Here is a 19,647-nt window from a genome sequence, read left to right on the forward strand (position 1 = left end):
TTGGGGTGAAATTATCTTTTATTCAGATCTAATTGTGAATCAATTTGCTCTTTAGAGCATAAATCCGTAAATATATATAATAATTATATATATTTATTATTAAATATATATATTTAATTTATAAACATAACTCTCCAAAGGCACATGGCTAAGCAGCGCAAACAAGTCCTTGAAAGACTTGTTTGGCCAAACAAAGGATGCCAGCTCATTGATTTGTTCAGAGCCAGTAAAATAACTTCAGGAAGTTGCAGGTCATCCATGTTTTTATGTCTTTTAAGACATTCTTTAAGTCCTTAATCAGTACTAAAGTCTAACAAGACCAGTACAGAGATGGAGCCTATCAGCACTAGCACTGGTCATCAATTGCTATTTACAATTTTTGTATTCATTCTTTTCACGTCAGCTGAGAACATTAATCTTTTCCCTTGTATACAGTTAATGTTCACAGCGTTGTTCGTGTGATCCGTCTTTGTCAATGTGGGCTTGGAGGGTCGCCTGTCATCCAGCTCTTAAGTATCAGGGTTTTAAAGAGGTAGATCAGTCCCAGGTCCACAATCTGCGGACTCTGAATAATAATAACTGTCCCAGACTGTTTGTATACATGTCCAGAACATGAGTGGTCAGCATTCATCTGCCCACTCTCTCCAGCATGGCTGCTCTTTACCCACTTGTTTGGTTCCCTCCATCTTCTAGAGCTGGTGGAAACAGTTAAATGTTCAGCTCTACATGTAGTGTGTTTCTACTCTACAGTTTGGAGGGGGTTGTTTGTATGCACCCGTCATCACTTCATTACCTACTACTGATATTCCTCTTAATTTCTGTATCATAGAAATGTCTTGGCTGTAAATATCTGAACAGTCCCCATTTCCTAAATTTAAATTCTCTTGTTTTTAAATGTTTTCCCCTCAGTGTACTTACAGCCGTTATTCCTTTTTCTCTCCAGTGTACAGAAGTATCATCTCTAAACCTGGTGGTCTGAGGGCCAAATCAGAAGGTTACAGTCTCCTTCCCTTTCGTATTTCTTGACTATCCCCTAGGGCAGTGGTCACCAACCTTTTTAAGCCCAATATCTCTGACCTCTGCCTTGGTGACAGGACACTCTCAATTCATGCTCAATGTTGAGCTTTTGTTTTGAAGGGCAACGGCAGAAAAGCCGATCTCACGGAGGTAGAAACTGGCGAGTCGCCAAGAATCTTGGCCGTCGCGCAGCGTCACCTGTTAACAACGTAAATGTACACGAAGGTACAGGCACTTCATGTATATTAATGACTTAGTTTTATGCCTGTGTGCTTTGAACTTGTGTAATATGTGAAGTTCTCAATAAAGGTCTTTCTCATGTCCAGGACTATGTTCCCCTCATCGGGAGAACCGCTGAGAACACTTCCGCTGTGAGAACCCATTTACAGGCTTCATGGATCAGGATCTTTTCTGAAGTCCGTAAGAAAACATTTCAGAAAATGTTCGAGAATGACGAACATTATGTTTCTGAATTTATTTTCATTTTATCTTGGAGGCCTCTAGACCGCTACAACTACCTGACCGGTGGCCATTGGTCTTTATTCTAGCCGTTGGGTCTCTATATGAAGATTGGTTATTAAAAGCAGCCTTTCTAGCACCGGCTATCAAAAACCTGTTCCACATCCAGACTGACCAGAGCTGCACTTAGATGTTGTTTATTAGCCTGTTCTATTATATATATATATATATATATATATATATGTAAGGTTTGTCTAGTGTTATTCTGTGTTTGTCGACCTTTTATAAATCCTGTCTGATCTTCATTTATTAATTTGGGAAGAAAGCGTTCTATTCTTTTTGAGGTTATAGATGTAAACAGTTTATAATCTACTTTCAATATAGAAATTGGGCGATAGGATTTATTTTGCAGCTGTTTCGAGGCCGTATTTGAACTCATAACCACATTACATACTTTAGGACGTCATCTTAAACAGTCTTGTTTTTTTTGGAAGGCCTCGAGCGGCAGACATTACATACTGAAGGTCACGTGACTCTGGTCTTTAAGACTTTCTGGTGTTCAAGAACTTTGTATTTAAAAATGTTGTTTAATAACCTTTACCTTTTTAGTAATTTTACTCCAGCAAACTGTTAAAAACATGTCATCAAATGCCACAATGAGAACTGACCCCGCCCCCAAGGCAGTTGCCCAGGTGATTGGTCAGCCCCTCTCTGATTGGTCAGATGCAATGGCAGGAGAGTGGCTCTCTGTGTGAACTAGTGATGACTTGTACTCTGTGATTGGTCAGTTCCTGCAGGTCTGAGATCAGCTGCCGCAGACGAGGACTTGGCTGGTGGATGACCCAGCTCGGGTCAGTTGGGTCTGGTTTGTAGAACGAATCCAGAACCTCTAGAGTGACAAGATGCTGAAGCTGCTGCAGATGCAGGAAGTCATTGTCTGACAGGTGGTGATGTCTGAAACAAAAAACGGGTAGATACAGAGATCAGTAGATACAGAGACTAGTAGATACAGAGACTAATAGATACAGAGACCAGTAGATACAGAGACTAATAGATACAGAGACTAGTAGATACAGAGACCAGTAGATACAGAGACCAGTAGATACAGAGACTAATAGATACAGAGACTAGTAGATACAGAGACCAGTAGATACAGAGACTAGTAGATACAGAGACCAGTAGATACAGAGACTAGTAGATACAGAGACCAGTAGATACAGAGACTAATAGATACAGAGACTAGTAGATACAGAGACCAGTAGATACAGAGACTAGTAGATACAGAGATCAGTAGATACAGAGACCAATAGATACAGAAACTAGTAGATACAGAGATCAGTAGATACAGAGACTAGTAGATACAGAGACCAATAGATACAGAAACTAGTAGATACAGAGACCAGTAGATACAGAAACTAGTAGATACAGAGACCAGTAGATACAGAGACCAATAGATACAGAAACTAGTAGATACAGAAACTAGTAGATACAGAGACTAGTAGATACAGAGACCAATAGATACAGAAACTAGTAGATACAGAGACCAGTAGATACAGAGACTAGTAGATACAGAGACCAGTAGATACAGAGACCAATAGATACAGAAACTAGTAGATACAGAGATCAGTAGATACAGAGACCAATAGATACAGAGACTAGTAGATACAGAGACCAATAGATACAGAAACTAGTAGATACAGAGACCAGTAGATACAGAGACCAATAGATACAGAAACTAGTAGATACAGAGACCAGTAGATACAGAGACTAGTAGATACAGAGACTAGTAGACTAGTAGATACAGAGACTAGTATATACAGAGACTAGTAGATACAGAGACCAGTAGATACAGAGACTAGTAGATACAGAGACTAGTAGACTAGTAGATACAGAGACTAGTAGACCAGTAGATAGAAACTCGTAGATACAGAGACCAGTAGATACAGACATCAGTAGATACAGAGACAAATAGAGACTAGTAGATACAGAGATCAGTAGATACAGAGACAAATAGAGACTAGTAGATACAGAGACTAATAGATACAGAGACAAATAGAGACTAGTAGATACAGAGACAAATAGAGACAGATCAGTAGATACAGAGATCAGTAGATACAGAGACCAGTAGTTACAGAGACTAATAGATACAGAGATCAGTAGATACAGAGACTAGTAGATACAGAGACTAGTAGATACAGAGACCAGTAGATACAGAGACTAGTAAATACAGAGACCGGTAGATACAGAAACTAGTAGATACAGAGACCAGCCGGTAGATACAGAGACCAGTAGAGACAGAGTAGTAGATACAGAGACCAGTAGATACAGAGACTAGTAGATACAGAGACCGGTAGATACAGAGACCGGTAGATACAGAAACTAGTAGATACAGAGACCAGCGGGTAGATACAGAGACTAGTAGAGACAGCGATCAGTAGATACAGAGACTAGTAGATACAGAGACTAATAGATACAGAGACCAGTAGATACAGAGACTAATAGATACAGAGACCAGTAGATACAGAGACTAGTAGATACAGAGACCAGTAGATACAGAGACCGGTAGATACAGAGACCGGTAGATACAGAGACCAGCGGGTAGATACAGAGACCAGTAGAGACAGAGAGTAGTAGATACAGAGACTAATAGATACAGAGACCAGTAGATACAGAGAGTAGTAGATACAGAGACCAATAGATACAGAGACCAGTAGATACAGAGACCAGTAGATACAGAGACCAATAGATACAGAAACTAGTAGATACAGAAACTAGTAGATACAGAGACTAGTAGATACAGAGACCAATAGATACAGAAACTAGTAGATACAGAGACCAGTAGATACAGAGACTAGTAGATACAGAGACCAGTAGATACAGAGACCAATAGATACAGAAACTAGTAGATACAGAGATCAGTAGATACAGAGACCAATAGATACAGAGACTAGTAGATACAGAGACCAATAGATACAGAAACTAGTAGATACAGAGACCAGTAGATACAGAGACCAATAGATACAGAAACTAGTAGATACAGAGACCAGTAGATACAGAGACTAGTAGATACAGAGACTAGTAGACTAGTAGATACAGAGACTAGTATATACAGAGACTAGTAGATACAGAGACCAGTAGATACAGAGACCAGTAGATACAGAGACTAGTAGACTAGTAGATACAGAGACTAGTAGACCAGTAGATAGAAACTCGTAGATACAGAGACCAGTAGATACAGACATCAGTAGATACAGAGACAAATAGAGACTAGTAGATACAGAGACTAATAGATACAGAGACAAATAGAGACTAGTAGATACAGAGACAAATAGAGACAGATCAGTAGATACAGAGATCAGTAGATACAGAGACCAGTAGTTACAGAGACTAATAGATACAGAGATCAGTAGATACAGAGACTAGTAGATACAGAGACTAGTAGATACAGAGACCAGTAGATACAGAGACTAGTAAATACAGAGACCGGTAGATACAGAAACTAGTAGATACAGAGACCAGCCGGTAGATACAGAGACCAGTAGAGACAGAGTAGTAGATACAGAGACCAGTAGATACAGAGACCGGTAGATACAGAGACCGGTAGATACAGAAACTAGTAGATACAGAGACCAGCGGGTAGATACAGAGACTAGTAGAGACAGAGATCAGTAGATACAGAGACTAGTAGATACAGAGACTAATAGATACAGAGACCAGTAGATACAGAGACTAATAGATACAGAGACCAGTAGATACAGAGACTAGTAGATACAGAGACCAGTAGATACAGAGACCGGTAGATACAGAGACCGGTAGATACAGAGACCAGCGGGTAGATACAGAGACCAGTAGAGACAGAGAGTAGTAGATACAGAGACTAATAGATACAGAGACCAGTAGATACAGAGAGTAGTAGATACAGAGACCAATAGATACAGAGACCAGTAGATACAGAGACCAGTAGATACAGAGACCAATAGATACAGAGACCAGTAGATACAGAGACCAGCGGGTAGATACAGAGACCAATAGATACAGAGACCAGTAGATACAGAGACCAATAGATACAGAGACCAGTAGATACAGAGACCAGCGGGTAGATACAGAGACTAGTAGATACAGAGACCAGTAGATACAGAGACTAGTAGATACAGAGACCGGTAGATACAGAAACTAGTAGATACAGAGACCAGCGGGTAGATACAGAGACCAGTAGAGACAGAGATCAGTAGATACAGAGACTAGTAGATACAGAGACTAGTAGATACAGAGACTAATAGATACAGAGACCAGTAGATACAGAGACTAATAGATACAGAGACCAGTAGATACAGAGACTAGTAGATACAGAGACTAGTAGATACAGAGACTAGTAGATACAGAGACCAGTAGATACAGAGACCAGTAGATACAGAGACTAGTAGATACAGAGACCGGTAGATACAGAGACCAATAGATACAGAGACCAGTAGATACAGAGACTAGTAGATACAGAGACCAGTAGATACAGAGACCAGTAGATACAGAGACTAGTAGATACAGAGACCAGTAGATACAGTGACCAGCGGGTAGATACAGAGACCAGTAGAGACAGAGAGTAGTAGATACAGAGACCAGTAGAGACAGAGAGTAGTAGATACAGAGACTAGTAGATACAGAGAGTAGTAGATACAGAGACCAGTAGATACAGAGACCAATAGATACAGAGACTAGTAGAGACAGAGAGTAGTAGATACAGAGACTAGTAGATACAGAGACCAGTAGATACAGAGACCGGTAGATACAGAGACCAGCGGGTAGATACAGAGACTAGTAGATACAGAGAGTAGTAGATACAGAGACCAGTAGATACAGAGACCAATAGATACAGAGACTAGTAGAGACAGAGAGTAGTAGATACAGAGACTAGTAGATACAGAGACCAATAGATACAGAGACCGGTAGATACAGAGACCAGCGGGTAGATACAGAGACTAGTAGATACAGAGACCAGAGGGTAGATACAGAGACCAGTAGATACAGAGACCAGTAGATACAGAGACCAGTAGATACAGAGAGTTTAATAGAGTATTGTCGATTATTCAGGATCTCCTCCAACAGGGTCCTGTTTCAGTGGTTATTACTAATCACGATAGTTGGAAACAGGTTGTCATGAGGTGTCAGGGACCTACCGGATCCGGAGTGTCCTCAAGTGAGGGAACAGCTGTGGGAGGAGTCTAACAAGGCTGGTAGAGGAGCTCCAGGGTTCCAGGTGCAGGTGTTCCAGGTGAGGAGCTCTGCGTGAGACCACCTGCAGGTCTTCAGGCTGCAGATCCACACAGAGAGTCAGACTGAGGAGGGAGGATGGCAGGAAGTCGGCGTACACTGCCAGAGGATGGCCTCCTTTTGGATAAACAGAGTGAGGTCATGATGACATCACGGTGTGTTAGCAGCTTGAGCAGGAGAACAATCTCAGGCACTTAAATATATATATAAATGTATATATATATTTATAGTGAACTATTATTGTACACGTCATACTTATTACACTGATATTATAGTAATATTATTAAGAACTAGTGCTGGGCAAAAGATGAACAAATGTAATCGATTAATCGCATGTTTTTCTGTGATTAACTGCGATTAATCGCATTATGCGCAAAATTCAAGAATGAATTAAAAACTAGTGTATTGCACGATTTTATTGTTATCAGAACAATATAACAGGCACTCTGTGAGCAACAGCAAGTTAACATACAGAATATAAATCTGTTTAAAAAGAAATTCTGTCTAGCACAAAAAAAGCCCAGCTGTAATTTACTGTGCAGGAGACTTTTAGTCTGTAAAGCCTCTGAAACATAAAGCAGTGACACTGACCCGCCGCCATCTTTGTAGTCCGCTCCGTTTCATACAAATGGACGGAGCATCTTTCGTTGTGTTTCTCGTGCTGCGTTCACAACAAACACGTTGAGAGCATGAGGAAGCTCCTCAGACCTCTTTCTCTACAGGACTCGGTCTGGAGTCCACTGCTCTCCACCTGGAGAGGCATGTGTTCATGTGTCCATTGTCCATGTGTTCTTTGTTCATGTGATCATTGTTCATGTGTCCATTGTTCATGTGTTCTTTGTTCATGTGATCATTGTTCCTGTGTCCATTGTTCCTGTGTCCATGTGTTCTTTGTTCATGTGATCATTGTTCATGTGTCCATTGTTCATGTGTTCTTTGTTCATGTGATCATTGTTCCTGTGTCCATTGTTCCTGTGTCCATGTGTTCTTTGTTCATGTGATCATTGTTCATGTGTCCATTGTTCATGTGTTCTTTGTTCATGTGATCATTGTTCCTGTGTCCATTGTTCCTGTGTCCATGTGTTCTTTGTTCATGTGATCATTGTTCATGTGTCCATTGTTCATGTGTTCTTTGTTCATGTGATCATTGTTCATGTGTCCATTGTTCATGTGTTCATTGTTCCTGTGTCCATGTGTTCTTTGTTCATGTGATCATTGTCCATGTGTTCATTGTTCATGTGATCTTTGTTCATGTGTTCATGTGTCCATTGTTCATGTGTTCATGTGTCCATTGTTCCTGTGTTCTTTGTTCATGTGATCATTGTTCATGTGTTCATGTGTCCATTGTTCATGTGTTCATGTGTCCATTGTTCCTGTGTCCATGTGTTCTTTGTTCATGTGTCCATTGTTCCTGTGTTCTTTGTTCATGTGATCATTGTTCCTGTGTCCATTGTTCCTGTGTCCATGTGTTCTTTGTTCATGTGATCTTTGTTCATGTGTTCATGTGTCCATTGTTCATGTGTTCTTTGTTCATGTGATCATTGTTCCTGTGTCCATTGTTCCTGTGTCCATGTGTTCTTTGTTCATGTGATCTTTGTTCATGTGTTCATGTGTCCATTGTTCCTGTGTTCTTTGTTCATGTGATCATTGTTCCTGTGTCCATTGTTCCTGTGTCCATGTGTTCTTTGTTCATGTGATCTTTGTTCATGTGTTCATGTGTCCATTGTTCATGTGTTCTTTGTTCATGTGATCATTGTTCCTGTGTCCATGTGTTCTTTGTTCATGTAAACATTGTCCATGTGTTCATTGTTCATGTGATCTTTGTTCATGAGTTCATGTGTTCATTGTTCATGAGTCCATTGTTCATGTGTTCATCGTTCATGTGATCTTTGTTCATGTGTTAATAGTTCATGTGTTCATTGTTCATGTGTTCATTTTTCATGTGTTAATAGTTCATGTGTTAATAGTTCATCGTTCATGTGTTCATTGATCATGTGATCATTGTTCATGTGGTCATTGTTCATGTGTTCATTGTTCCTGTGTTCATTGTTCATGTGTTCATTGTTCCTGTGTTCATTGTTCATGTGTTCATTGTTCCTGTGTTCATTTTTCATGCGTTCATTGTTCCTGTGTTTATGTGTCCCTGTGTTCATCGTTCATGTGATCTTTGTTCATGTGATCATTTTTCCTGTGTTCATGTGTTTATTGTTCATGTGTTCATTGTTCCTGTGTTCATTTTTCATGCGTTCATTGTTCCTGTGTTCATGTGTCCCTGTGTTCATCGTTCATGTGTTCATGTGATCTTTGTTCATGTGATCATTGTTCCTGTGTTCATTGTTCCTGTGTCCCTGTGTTCATCGTTCATGTGTTCATTGTTCATGAGTCCAATGTTCATGTGTTCATCGTTCATATGTTCATGTGATCTTTGTTCATGTGTCCATCGTTCATGTGTCCATTGTTCATGTGTTCATTGTTTATGAGTCCATTGTTCATGTGTTCAATGTTCATGTGTTCATCGTTCATGTGATCTTTGTTCATGTGATCATTGTTCTTGTGTTCATTGTTCCTGTGTCCATGTGTTTCTGGTTCATGTGTTCATTGTTCATGTTCATGTGTTCAATGTTCATTGTGTCCATGTGTTCCATTGTTCATGTTCATATGTTCAATGTTCCTGTGTTCATTTTTCATGTGTTAATAGTTCATGTGTTAATAGTTCATCGTTCATGTGTTCATTGATCATGTGATCATTGTTCATTGTTCCTGTGTTCATTGTTCATGTGTTTATTTCTTCATGTGTTTATTTCTTCATGTGTCCATTGTTCATGTTCATGTGTTCAATGTTCCTGTGTTCATTGTTCCTGTGTTCATTGTTCCTGCGTTCATTGTTCCTGTGTTCATTTTTCATGCGTTCATTGTTCCTGTGTTCATGTGTCCCTGTGTTCATTGTTCATTGTGTATGTGTTCCTGTGTTCATTGTTCCTGTGTTCATTGTTCCTGTGTTCATTGTTCATGTTAATTTGTTCATGTGTTCATTGTTCATGTGTTCATTGTTCATGCGTTCATTGTTCCTGTGTTCATTGTTCCTGTGTTCATTGTTCCTGTGTCCATGTGTTCCTGGTTCATGTGTTCAATGTTCATGTGTTCATTGTGTCCCTGTGTTCATTGTTCATGTGTTCCTGTGTTCATCGTTCATGTGATCTTTGTTCATGTGATCATTGTTCCTGTGTCCATGTGTTTCTGGTTCATCTGTTCATTGTTCATGTGTTCATTGTTCATGAGTCCATGTGTTTCTGGTTCATCTGTTCATTGTTCATGTGTTCATTGTTCATGAGTCCATCGTTCATGTGATCATTGTTCATGTGTTCATTGTTCATGTGATCTTTGTTCATGTGTCCATTGTTCATGTGTTCATCGTTCATGTGATCTTTGTTCATGTGTCCATTGTTCATGTGTTCATCGTTCATGTGTCCATTGTTCATGTGTTCATCGTTCATGTGATCTTTGTTCATGTGTCCATTGTTCATGTGTTCATCGTTCATGTGTTCATTGTTCATGTGTTCATTGTTCATGTGATCTTTGTTCATGTGATCATTGTTCTTGTGTTCATTGTTCATGGGTTCATTGTTCATGTGATCTTTGTTCATGTGTCCATTGTTCATGTGTTCATGTGTTCAATGTTCATGTGTTCATTGTTCATGTGATCTTTGTTCATGTGTCCATTGTTCATGTGTTCATCGTTCATGTGTTCATGTGATCTTTGTTCATGTGTTCATTGTTCATGTGATCTTTATTCATGTGTCCATTGTTCATGTGTTCATCGTTCATGTGTTCATTGTTCATGTGTTCATTGTTCATGTGATCTTTGTTCATGTGTCCATTGTTCATGTGTTCATCGTTCATGTGTTCTTTGTTCATGTGTACATTGTTCATGTGTCCATTGTTCATGTGTTCATGTGTTCATCGTTCATGTGTTCATCGTTCATGTGTTCATTGTTCATGTGTTCATGTGTTCATCGTTCATGTGATCTTTGTTCATGTGATCTTTGTTCATGTGTTCATCATTCATGTGTTCATTGTTCATGTGTTCATTGTTCATGTGATCTTTGTTCATGTGATCATTGTTCTTGTGTTCATTGTTCCTGTGTCCATGTGTTACTTCATGCTCGTGGTACTTCATGCTTGTGGTACTTCATGCTCGTGGTACTTCATGCTCGTAGTACTTCATGCTCCGTAGTACTTCATTCCCGTGGTACTTCGTGCTCGTGGTACTTCGTGCTCGTGGTACTTCATGCTCGTGGTACTTCATGCTCGTGGTACTTCATTCCCGTGGTACTTCATGCTCGTAGTACTTCATGCTCGTAGTACTTCATGCTCGTGGTACTTCATGCTTGTGGTACTTCATGCTCGTAGTACTTCATGCTTGTGGTACTTCATGCTTGTGGTACTTCATTCCCGTGGTACTTCATGCTCGTAGTACTTCATGCTCGTGGTACTTCATGCTCGTAGTACTTCATTCCTGTGGTACTTTATGCTCGTAGTACTTCATGCTCGTGGTACTTCATGCTCGTGGTACTTCATGCTCGTAGTACTTCATTCCTGTGGTACTTTATGCTCGTGGTACTTCATGCTCGTGGTACTTCATGCTTGTAGTACTTCATTCCCGTGGTACTTCATGCTCGTGGTACTTCATGCTCGTAGTACTTCATTCCCGTGGTACTTCATGCTCGTGGTACTTCATGCTTGTGGTACTTCATGCTCGTAGTACTTCATGCTCGTAGTACTTCATTCCCGTGGTACTTCATGCTCGTAGTACTTCATGCTCGTAGTACTTCATGCTCGTAGTACTTCATTCTCGTGGTACTTCATTCCCGTGGTACTTCATGCTCGTAGTACTTCATTCCCGTGGTACTTCATGCTCGTGGTACTTCATGCTCGTGGTACTTCATTCCCGTGGTACTTCATGCTCGTGGTACTTCATTCCCGTGGTACTTCATGCTCGTGGTACTTCATGCTCGTGGTACTTCATGCTCGTAGTACTTCATTCCCGTGGTACTTCATGCTCGTGGTACTTCATGCTCGTGGTACTTCATGCTCGTAGTACTTCATTCCCGTGGTACTTCATGCTCGTGGTACTTCATGCTCGTGGTACTTCATGCTCGTGGTACTTCATGCTTGTGGTACTTCATTCCCGTGGTACTTCATGCTCGTGGTACTTCATTCCCGTGGTACTTCATGCTCGTGGTACTTCATGCTCGTGGTACTTCATTCCCGTGGTACTTCATGCTCGTGGTACTTCATTCCCGTGGTACTTCATGCTCGTGGTACTTCATGCTCGTGGTACTTCATGCTCGTGGTACTTCATGCTCGTAGTACTTCATTCCCGTGGTACTTTATGCTCGTGGTACTTCATGCTCGTGGTACTTCATGCTCGTAGTACTTCATTCCCGTGGTACTTTATGCTCGTGGTACTTCATGCTCGTGGTACTTCATGCTCGTAGTACTTCATCCTCGTGGTACTTCATGCTCATGGTACTTCATGCTCGTAGTACTTCATGCTCGTGGTACTTTTGCTCGTGGTACTTCATTTTTCATGTGTTCATTGTCCCTGTGTTCATCGTTCATGTGTTCATGTGATCTTTGTTCATGTGATCATTGTTCCTGTGTTCATGTGTTTATTGTTCATGTGTTCATTGTTCCTGCGTTCATTGTTCCTGTGTTCATTTTTCATGCGTTCATTGTTCCTGTGTTCATGTGTCCCTGTGTTCATCGTTCATGTGTTCATGTGATCTTTGTTCATGTGATCATTGTTCCTGTGTTCATTGTTCCTGTGTCCCTGTGTTCATCGTTCATGTGTTCATTGTTCATGAGTCCAATGTTCATGTGTTCATCGTTCATATGTTCATGTGATCTTTGTTCATGTGTCCATTGTTCATGTGTTCATTGTTTATGAGTCCATTGTTCATGTGTTCAATGTTCATGTGTTCATTGTTCATGTTCATGTGTTCAATGTTCATTGTGTCCATGTGTTCCATTGTTCATGTTCATATGTTCAATGTTCCTGTGTTCATTTTTCATGTGTTAATAGTTCATGTGTTAATAGTTCATCGTTCATGTGTTCATTGATCATGTGATCATTGTTCATTGTTCCTGTGTTCATGTGTTTGTGTTCATGTGTTTATTTCTTCATGTGTTTATTTCTTCATGTGTCCATTGTTCATGTTCATGTGTTCAATGTTCCTGTGTTCATTGTTCCTGTGTTCATTGTTCCTGCGTTCATTGTTCCTGTGTTCATTTTTCATGCGTTCATTGTTCCTGTGTTCATGTGTCCCTGTGTTCATTGTTCATTGTGTATGTGTTCATGTGTTCCTGTGTTCATTGTTCCTGTGTTCATTGTTCATGTTAATTTGTTCATGTGTTCATTGTTCATGTGTTCATTGTTCATGTGTTCATTGTTCATGCGTTCATTGTTCCTGTGTTCATTGTTCCTGTGTCCATGTGTTCCTGGTTCATGTGTTCAATGTTCATGTGTTCATTGTGTCCCTGTGTTCATTGTTCATGTGTTCCTGTGTTCATCGTTCATGTGATCTTTGTTCATGTGATCATTGTTCCTGTGTCCATGTGTTTCTGGTTCATCTGTTCATTGTTCATGTGTTCATTGTTCATGAGTCCATGTGTTTCTGGTTCATCTGTTCATTGTTCATGTGTTCATTGTTCATGAGTCCATCGTTCATGTGATCATTGTTCATGTGTTCATTGTTCATGTGATCTTTGTTCATGTGTCCATTGTTCATGTGTTCATCGTTCATGTGATCTTTGTTCATGTGTCCATTGTTCATGTGTTCATCGTTCATGTGTCCATTGTTCATGTGTTCATCGTTCATGTGATCTTTGTTCATGTGTCCATTGTTCATGTGTTCATCGTTCATGTGTTCATTGTTCATGTGTTCATTGTTCATGTGATCTTTGTTCATGTGATCATTGTTCTTGTGTTCATTGTTCATGTGATCTTTGTTCATGTGTCCATTGTTCATGTGTTCATGTGTTCAATGTTCATGTGTTCATTGTTCATGTGATCTTTGTTCATGTGTCCATTGTTCATGTGTTCATGTGTTCAATGTTCATGTGTTCATTGTTCATGTGATCTTTGTTCATGTGTCCATTGTTCATGTGTTCATCGTTCATATGATCTTTATTTATGTGTCCATTGTTCATGTGTTCATCGTTCATGTGTTCATTGTTCATGTGTTCATTGTTCATGTGATCTTTGTTCATGTGTCCATTGTTCATGTGTTCATCGTTCATGTGTTCATTGTTCATGTGATCTTTGTTCATGTGTCCATTGTTCATGTGTTCATTGTTCATGTGTTCATTGTTCATGTGTTCATCGTTCATGTGTTCATCGTTCATGTGTTCATTGTTCATGTGTTCATTGTTCATGTGATCTTTGTTCATGTGATCATTGTTCTTGTGTTCATTGTTCCTGTGTCCATGTGTTACTTCATGCTCGTGGTACTTCATGCTCGTGGTACTTCATGCTCGTAGTACTTCATGCTCCGTAGTACTTCATTCCCGTGGTACTTCGTGCTCGTGGTACTTCGTGCTCGTGGTACTTCATGCTCGTGGTACTTCATGCTCGTGGTACTTCATTCCCGTGGTACTTCATGCTCGTGGTACTTCATGCTCGTAGTACTTCATGCTCGTGGTACTTCATGCTTGTGGTACTTCATGCTTGTGGTACTTCATGCTCGTGGTACTTCATTCCCGTGGTACTTCATGCTCGTAGTACTTCATGCTCGTGGTACTTCATGCTCGTAGTACTTCATTCCTGTGGTACTTTATGCTCGTGGTACTTCATGCTCGTGGTACTTCATGCTCGTAGTACTTCATTCCCGTGGTACTTCATGCTCGTGGTACTTCATGCTCGTAGTACTTCATTCCCGTGGTACTTCATGCTCGTGGTACTTCATGCTTGTGGTACTTCATGCTCGTAGTACTTCATGCTCGTAGTACTTCATTCCCGTGGTACTTCATGCTCGTAGTACTTCATGCTCGTAGTACTTCATTCCCGTGGTACTTCATGCTCGTAGTACTTCATTCCCGTGGTACTTCATGCTCGTGGTACTTCATGCTCGTGGTACTTCATTCCCGTGGTACTTCATGCTCGTGGTACTTCATTCCCGTGGTACTTCATGCTCGTGGTACTTCATGCTCGTGGTACTTCATGCTCGTAGTACTTCATTCCCGTGGTACTTTATGCTCGTGGTACTTTATGCTCGTGGTACTTCATGCTCGTAGTACTTCATTCCCGTGGTACTTCATGCTCGTGGTACTTCATGCTCGTAGTACTTCATTCCCGTGGTACTTCATGCTCGTGGTACTTCATGCTCGTAGTACTTCATTCCCGTGGTACTTTATGCTCGTGGTACTTCATGCTCGTGGTACTTCATGCTCGTAGTACTTCATCCTCGTGGTACTTCATGCTCATGGTACTTCATGCTCGTAGTACTTCATGCTCGTGGTACTTTTGCTCGTGGTACTTCATGCTCGTGGTACTTCATGCTCGTGGTACTTCATGCTTGTGGTACTTCATGCTCGTAGTACTTCATGCTCGTAGTACTTCATTCCCGTGGTACTTCATGCTCGTAGTACTTCATGCTCGTAGTACTTCATGCTCGTAGTACTTCATTCCCGTGGTACTTCATGCTCGTAGTACTTCATTCCCGTAGTACTTCATGCTCGTAGTACTTCATGCTCGTAGTACTTCATTCCCATGGTACTTCATGCTCGTAGTACTTCATGCTCGTAGTACTTCATGCTCGTAGTACTTCATTCCCGTAGTACTTCATGCTCGTAGTACTTCATGCTCGTAGTACTTCATTCCCGTGGTGCTTCATCCTCGTGGTACTTCATGCTCGTAGTACTTCATGCTCGTAGTACTTCATTCCCGTAGTACTTCATGCTCGTGGTACTTCATGCTCGTAGTACTTCATGCTCGTGGTACTTCATGCTCGTAGTACTTCATTCCCGTGGTGCTTCATCCTCGTGGTACTTCATTCTCGTGGTCCTCCGGTAATAAGATAACTCCAGTTTGAGTGGTTACCAATAACTTTGCTTTTATTAACTACGGCTTCTGGTAGAGATTTAAAATGAAAATGTCCATTTCAAAGTACATTTCTCCATGTTCTCGGTCAATGTGCGCAGCAGCACTAAGCCCCTCCCAATGTTAAGCCCCTCCCAATGTTATGCCCCTCCCAATGTTATGCCCCTCCCAATGTTAAGCCCCTACCAGCACTAAGCCCCTCCCAATGTTAAGCCCCTCCCAATGTTAAGCCCCTACCAGCACTAAGCCCCTCCCAATGTTAAGCCCCTCCCAATGTTAAGCCCCTACCAGCATTAAGCCCCTCCCAATGCAACAAAAAAAAAATGCCGTTAACGCATGGTGAAATTATCGTTAATGGATTGCTGTGTTAACACATTAATAACGAGTTAACGTGCCCAGCCCTATTAATAACAACGATGCACAGCAGAATCTCATCACTGCAGTAGATGTCAACCCTTACCGTGCACGCTGAGGCTGAGAAGCTGTGGCAGTGATGTCAGCCATGTCTGCAGGTGACAGATGGGACCAGGTACAGAGTACAGGTGGAAGATTGACAGGCTGCGGAGGTGGGACAAAGGCTGCAGAACTTCCTGTGTCACCACAGCATCGTAGTTCAACAACTGGAGGTCAGACAGCTGGAGAGCGCCACCACCTGCTTCAAGACAAACATCATATATCATAACACACCTGTCATGAATTTAATTGAATTTCCTGTGTCATCACCCCTGTCATTACCTGTGTCATCACACCTGTCATTACCTGTGTTGTCATCACACCTGTCATTACCTGTGTCGTCATCACACCTGTCATTACCTGTGTCGTCATCACACCTGTCATTACCTGTGTCATCACACCTGTGTCGTCATCACACCTGTCATTACCTGTGTCATCACACCTGTCATTACCTTTGTCGTCACACCTGTCATTACCTGTGTCATCATCACACCTGTCATTACCTGTGTCGTCATCACACCTGTCATTACCTGTGTCGTCATCACACCTGTCATTACCTGTGTCATCACACCTGTCATTACCTTTGTCGTCACACCTGTCATTACCTGTGTCATCATCACACCTGTCATTACCTGTGTCGTCATCACACCTGTCATTACCTGTGTCATCACACCTGTCATTACCTGTGTCATCACACCTGTCATTACCTGTGTCGTCATCACACCTGTCATTACCTGTGTCGTCACACCTGTCATTACCTTTGTCGTCACACCTGTCATTACCTGTGTCATCATCACACCTGTCATTACCTGTGTCGTCATCACACCTGTCATTACCTGTGTCATCACACCTGTCATTACCTGTGTCATCATCACACCTGTCATTACCTGTGTCGTCATCACACCTGTCATTACCTGTGTCGTCATCACACCTGTCATTACCTGTGTCATCACACCTGTCATTACCTGTGTCGTCATCACACCTGTCATTACCTTTGTCGACACACCTGTCATTACCTGTGTCATCACACCTGTCATTACCTGTGTCATCACACCTGTCATTACCTGTGTCGTCATCACACCTGTCATTACATGTGTCGTCATCACACCTGTCATTACCTGTGTCATCATCACACCTGTCATTACCTGTGTCGTCATCACACCTGTCATTACCTGTGTCATCACACCTGTCATTACCTTTGTCGTCACACCTGTCATTACCTGTGTCGTCATCACACCTGTCATTACCTGTGTCGTCATCACACCTGTCATTACCTGTGTCATCACACCTGTCATTACCTGTGTCTTCATCACACCTGTCATTACCTGTGTCGTCATCACACCTGTCATTACCTGTGTCGTCATCACACCTGTCATTACCTGTGTCGTCATCACACCTGTCATTACCTGTGTCGTCATCACACCTGTCATTACCTGTGTCTTCATCACACCTGTCATTACCTGTGTCGTCATCACACCTGTCATTACCTGTGTCGTCACACCTGTCATTACCTGTGTCGTCATCACACCTGTCATTACCTGTGTCGTCATCACACCTGTCATTACCTGTGTCGTCATCACACCTGTCATTACCTGTGTCGTCATCACACCTGTCATTACCTGTGTCGTCATCACACCTGTCATTACCTGTGTCGTCATCACACCTGTCATTACCTGTGTCGTCATCACACCTGTCATTACCTGTGTCGTCATCACACCTGTCATTACCTGTGTCGTCATCACACCTGTCATTACCTGTGTCGTCATCACACCTGTCATTACCTGTGTCGTCATCACACCTGTCATTACCTGTGTCATCACGCCTGTCACTACCTGTGTCATCATCACACCTGTCATTACCTGTGTCGTCATCACACCTGTCATTACCTGTGTCATCACGCCTGTCACTACCTGTGTAATTGAGTCTTGGGTTGCATTCCTAGAAATCAATGTCAGTGCTCCATCTTGTCTTGGGGGACAAGGACCGTGTGATACCTGCTGATTGGATTATGTGACATTTACCTGTAAGGTGGGCAGGGCTGAAGAAGTCATGTGACAGTGTTCTGTAGGTAATCATGGTCCAGGACAGGTGTTTCAACTCAGACAGGTGAGTCAGGACACCACTGAGTGTTGGGACTCTCAGACTGCCGTCGTGGTGCAGCTGCAGCAAGGTGAGGCGAGTCAGCTGACTGAGTGCAGCCAACAGGTGAGAGGCGGTACAGGTGAGCTTCACGTTACACAGTCTGAGCTGCAACAGCTGTTGACTCAGGGAAAACAGGAAGTCCACATTCTTCAAAGGTGCGGAACAGGAAGTGACAGAGAGACACTGCATCCTGTGGAACAGTTTCAGCTCAGTGACGCCCCCTTCCCTCCAGTCGTCCAATCGCAACGCCCCGAGAGCAGGAAGCCAGGTGGCGAGCTGCTTCAGGTGTTTCCTCTTACCTGAGCGCACCACGATGACGTCCACACGCCTCTCAGCCAGGCTGCGCCAGAAGGGCGGGTTGTACCGGGAGAAGTCCTTCAGCACCACGCAGAAGCCACGCCAAAGGGGGCGGGACTTATCCAGCAGGTACTTGAAGTGTGCGCAGGTGCAGCGCACATTCAGCTTGTCTCTCCAGGACAGGAAGCTGAACACCTGCAGCCACAGCTCAGCAGGAAGCTGCAGCACGGACATCTTCAAGATCGATTATTGATTATTAGTGATGTCACACAGGTCTGTCTGATCGATTACTGATTATTAGTGATGTCACACAGGTCTGTCTGATCGATTACTGATTAAGTGCTACTAAAGTGTTAAACTACAAAGTGCTATCAGTAAGAGACATTTAAGTGCTACTAAAGTGTTAAACTACAAAGTGCTATCGGTAAGGTACATTTAAGTGCTACTACGGCTCTACCTTCCCTATTCAAGGTGTAGTCACTAAGATGTGTTTTTAGTCTGTAGAGACTTCCTGTCCTGATGTCAATGGGGAGCTCGTTCCACCAATGAGGAGCCAGCACAGCAAACAGTCTGACTTTGAGTGTTTAGCTCGAAGTGAAGGAGCTACAAGCCGATTGGTGGAGGTTAGACCATGTCCTGGATGTGAGGTTAGACCATGTCCTGGGTGTGAGGTTAGACCATGTCCTGGTGTGAGGTTAGACCATGTCCTGGGTGTGAGGTTAGACCATGTCCTGGATGTGAGGTTAGACCATGTCCTGGATGTGAGGTTAGACCATGTCCTGGGTGTGAGGTTAGACCATGTCCTGGGTGTGAGGTTAGACCATGTCCTGGGTGTGAGGTTAGACCATGTCCTGGGTGTGAGGTTAGACCATGTCCTGGATGTGAGGTTAGACCATGTCCTGGATGTGAGGTTA

General features: G+C 42.2%; 1 protein-coding gene across 2 annotated transcripts; it reads right to left on the reverse strand.

Annotated features, from left to right (window-relative positions):
- Positions 1-78: 78 nt before the first annotated feature.
- Positions 79-19,167, reverse strand: LOC117751391. 2 transcript variants are annotated; one of them, XM_034563228.1, is made up of 4 exons: positions 18,316-19,167; positions 16,302-16,493; positions 6,648-6,858; positions 79-2,430 (listed from the first exon to the last, which is right to left on the reverse strand). In XM_034563228.1, the coding sequence occupies exons 1-4, from the start codon at positions 18,965-18,967 to the stop codon at positions 2,196-2,198; spliced, it is 1,290 nt and encodes a 429-aa protein (XP_034419119.1). In that variant the 5' UTR covers positions 18,968-19,167; the 3' UTR covers positions 79-2,195. The 2 variants fall into 2 exon arrangements, with proteins under 2 accessions (XP_034419119.1, XP_034419118.1); XM_034563227.1 differs by having other exon boundaries at positions 16,302-16,496.
- Positions 19,168-19,647: the final 480 nt, after the last annotated feature.

The sequence above is a fragment of the Cyclopterus lumpus genome, chromosome 22 (genome assembly GCF_009769545.1).
Source record: "Cyclopterus lumpus isolate fCycLum1 chromosome 22, fCycLum1.pri, whole genome shotgun sequence".
Classification (NCBI taxonomy): domain Eukaryota; kingdom Metazoa; phylum Chordata; class Actinopteri; order Perciformes; family Cyclopteridae; genus Cyclopterus; species Cyclopterus lumpus.

Excerpts from the sequence above, each read along its gene's own strand:
- LOC117751391 (XM_034563227.1), bottom strand. The coding sequence starts at position 18,967 with ATGTCCGTGCTGCAGCTTCCTGCTGAGCTGTGGCTGCAGGTGTTCAGC. Across the intron at positions 16,497-18,315 it reads CAGCCCTGCCCACCTTACAG|CAGGTGGTGGCGCTCTCCAG; the intron begins GTAAATGTCACA and ends TTTGTCTTGAAG. Across the intron at positions 2,431-6,647 it reads TTGAGGACACTCCGGATCCG|ACATCACCACCTGTCAGACA; the intron begins GTAGGTCCCTGA and ends TTTTTGTTTCAG.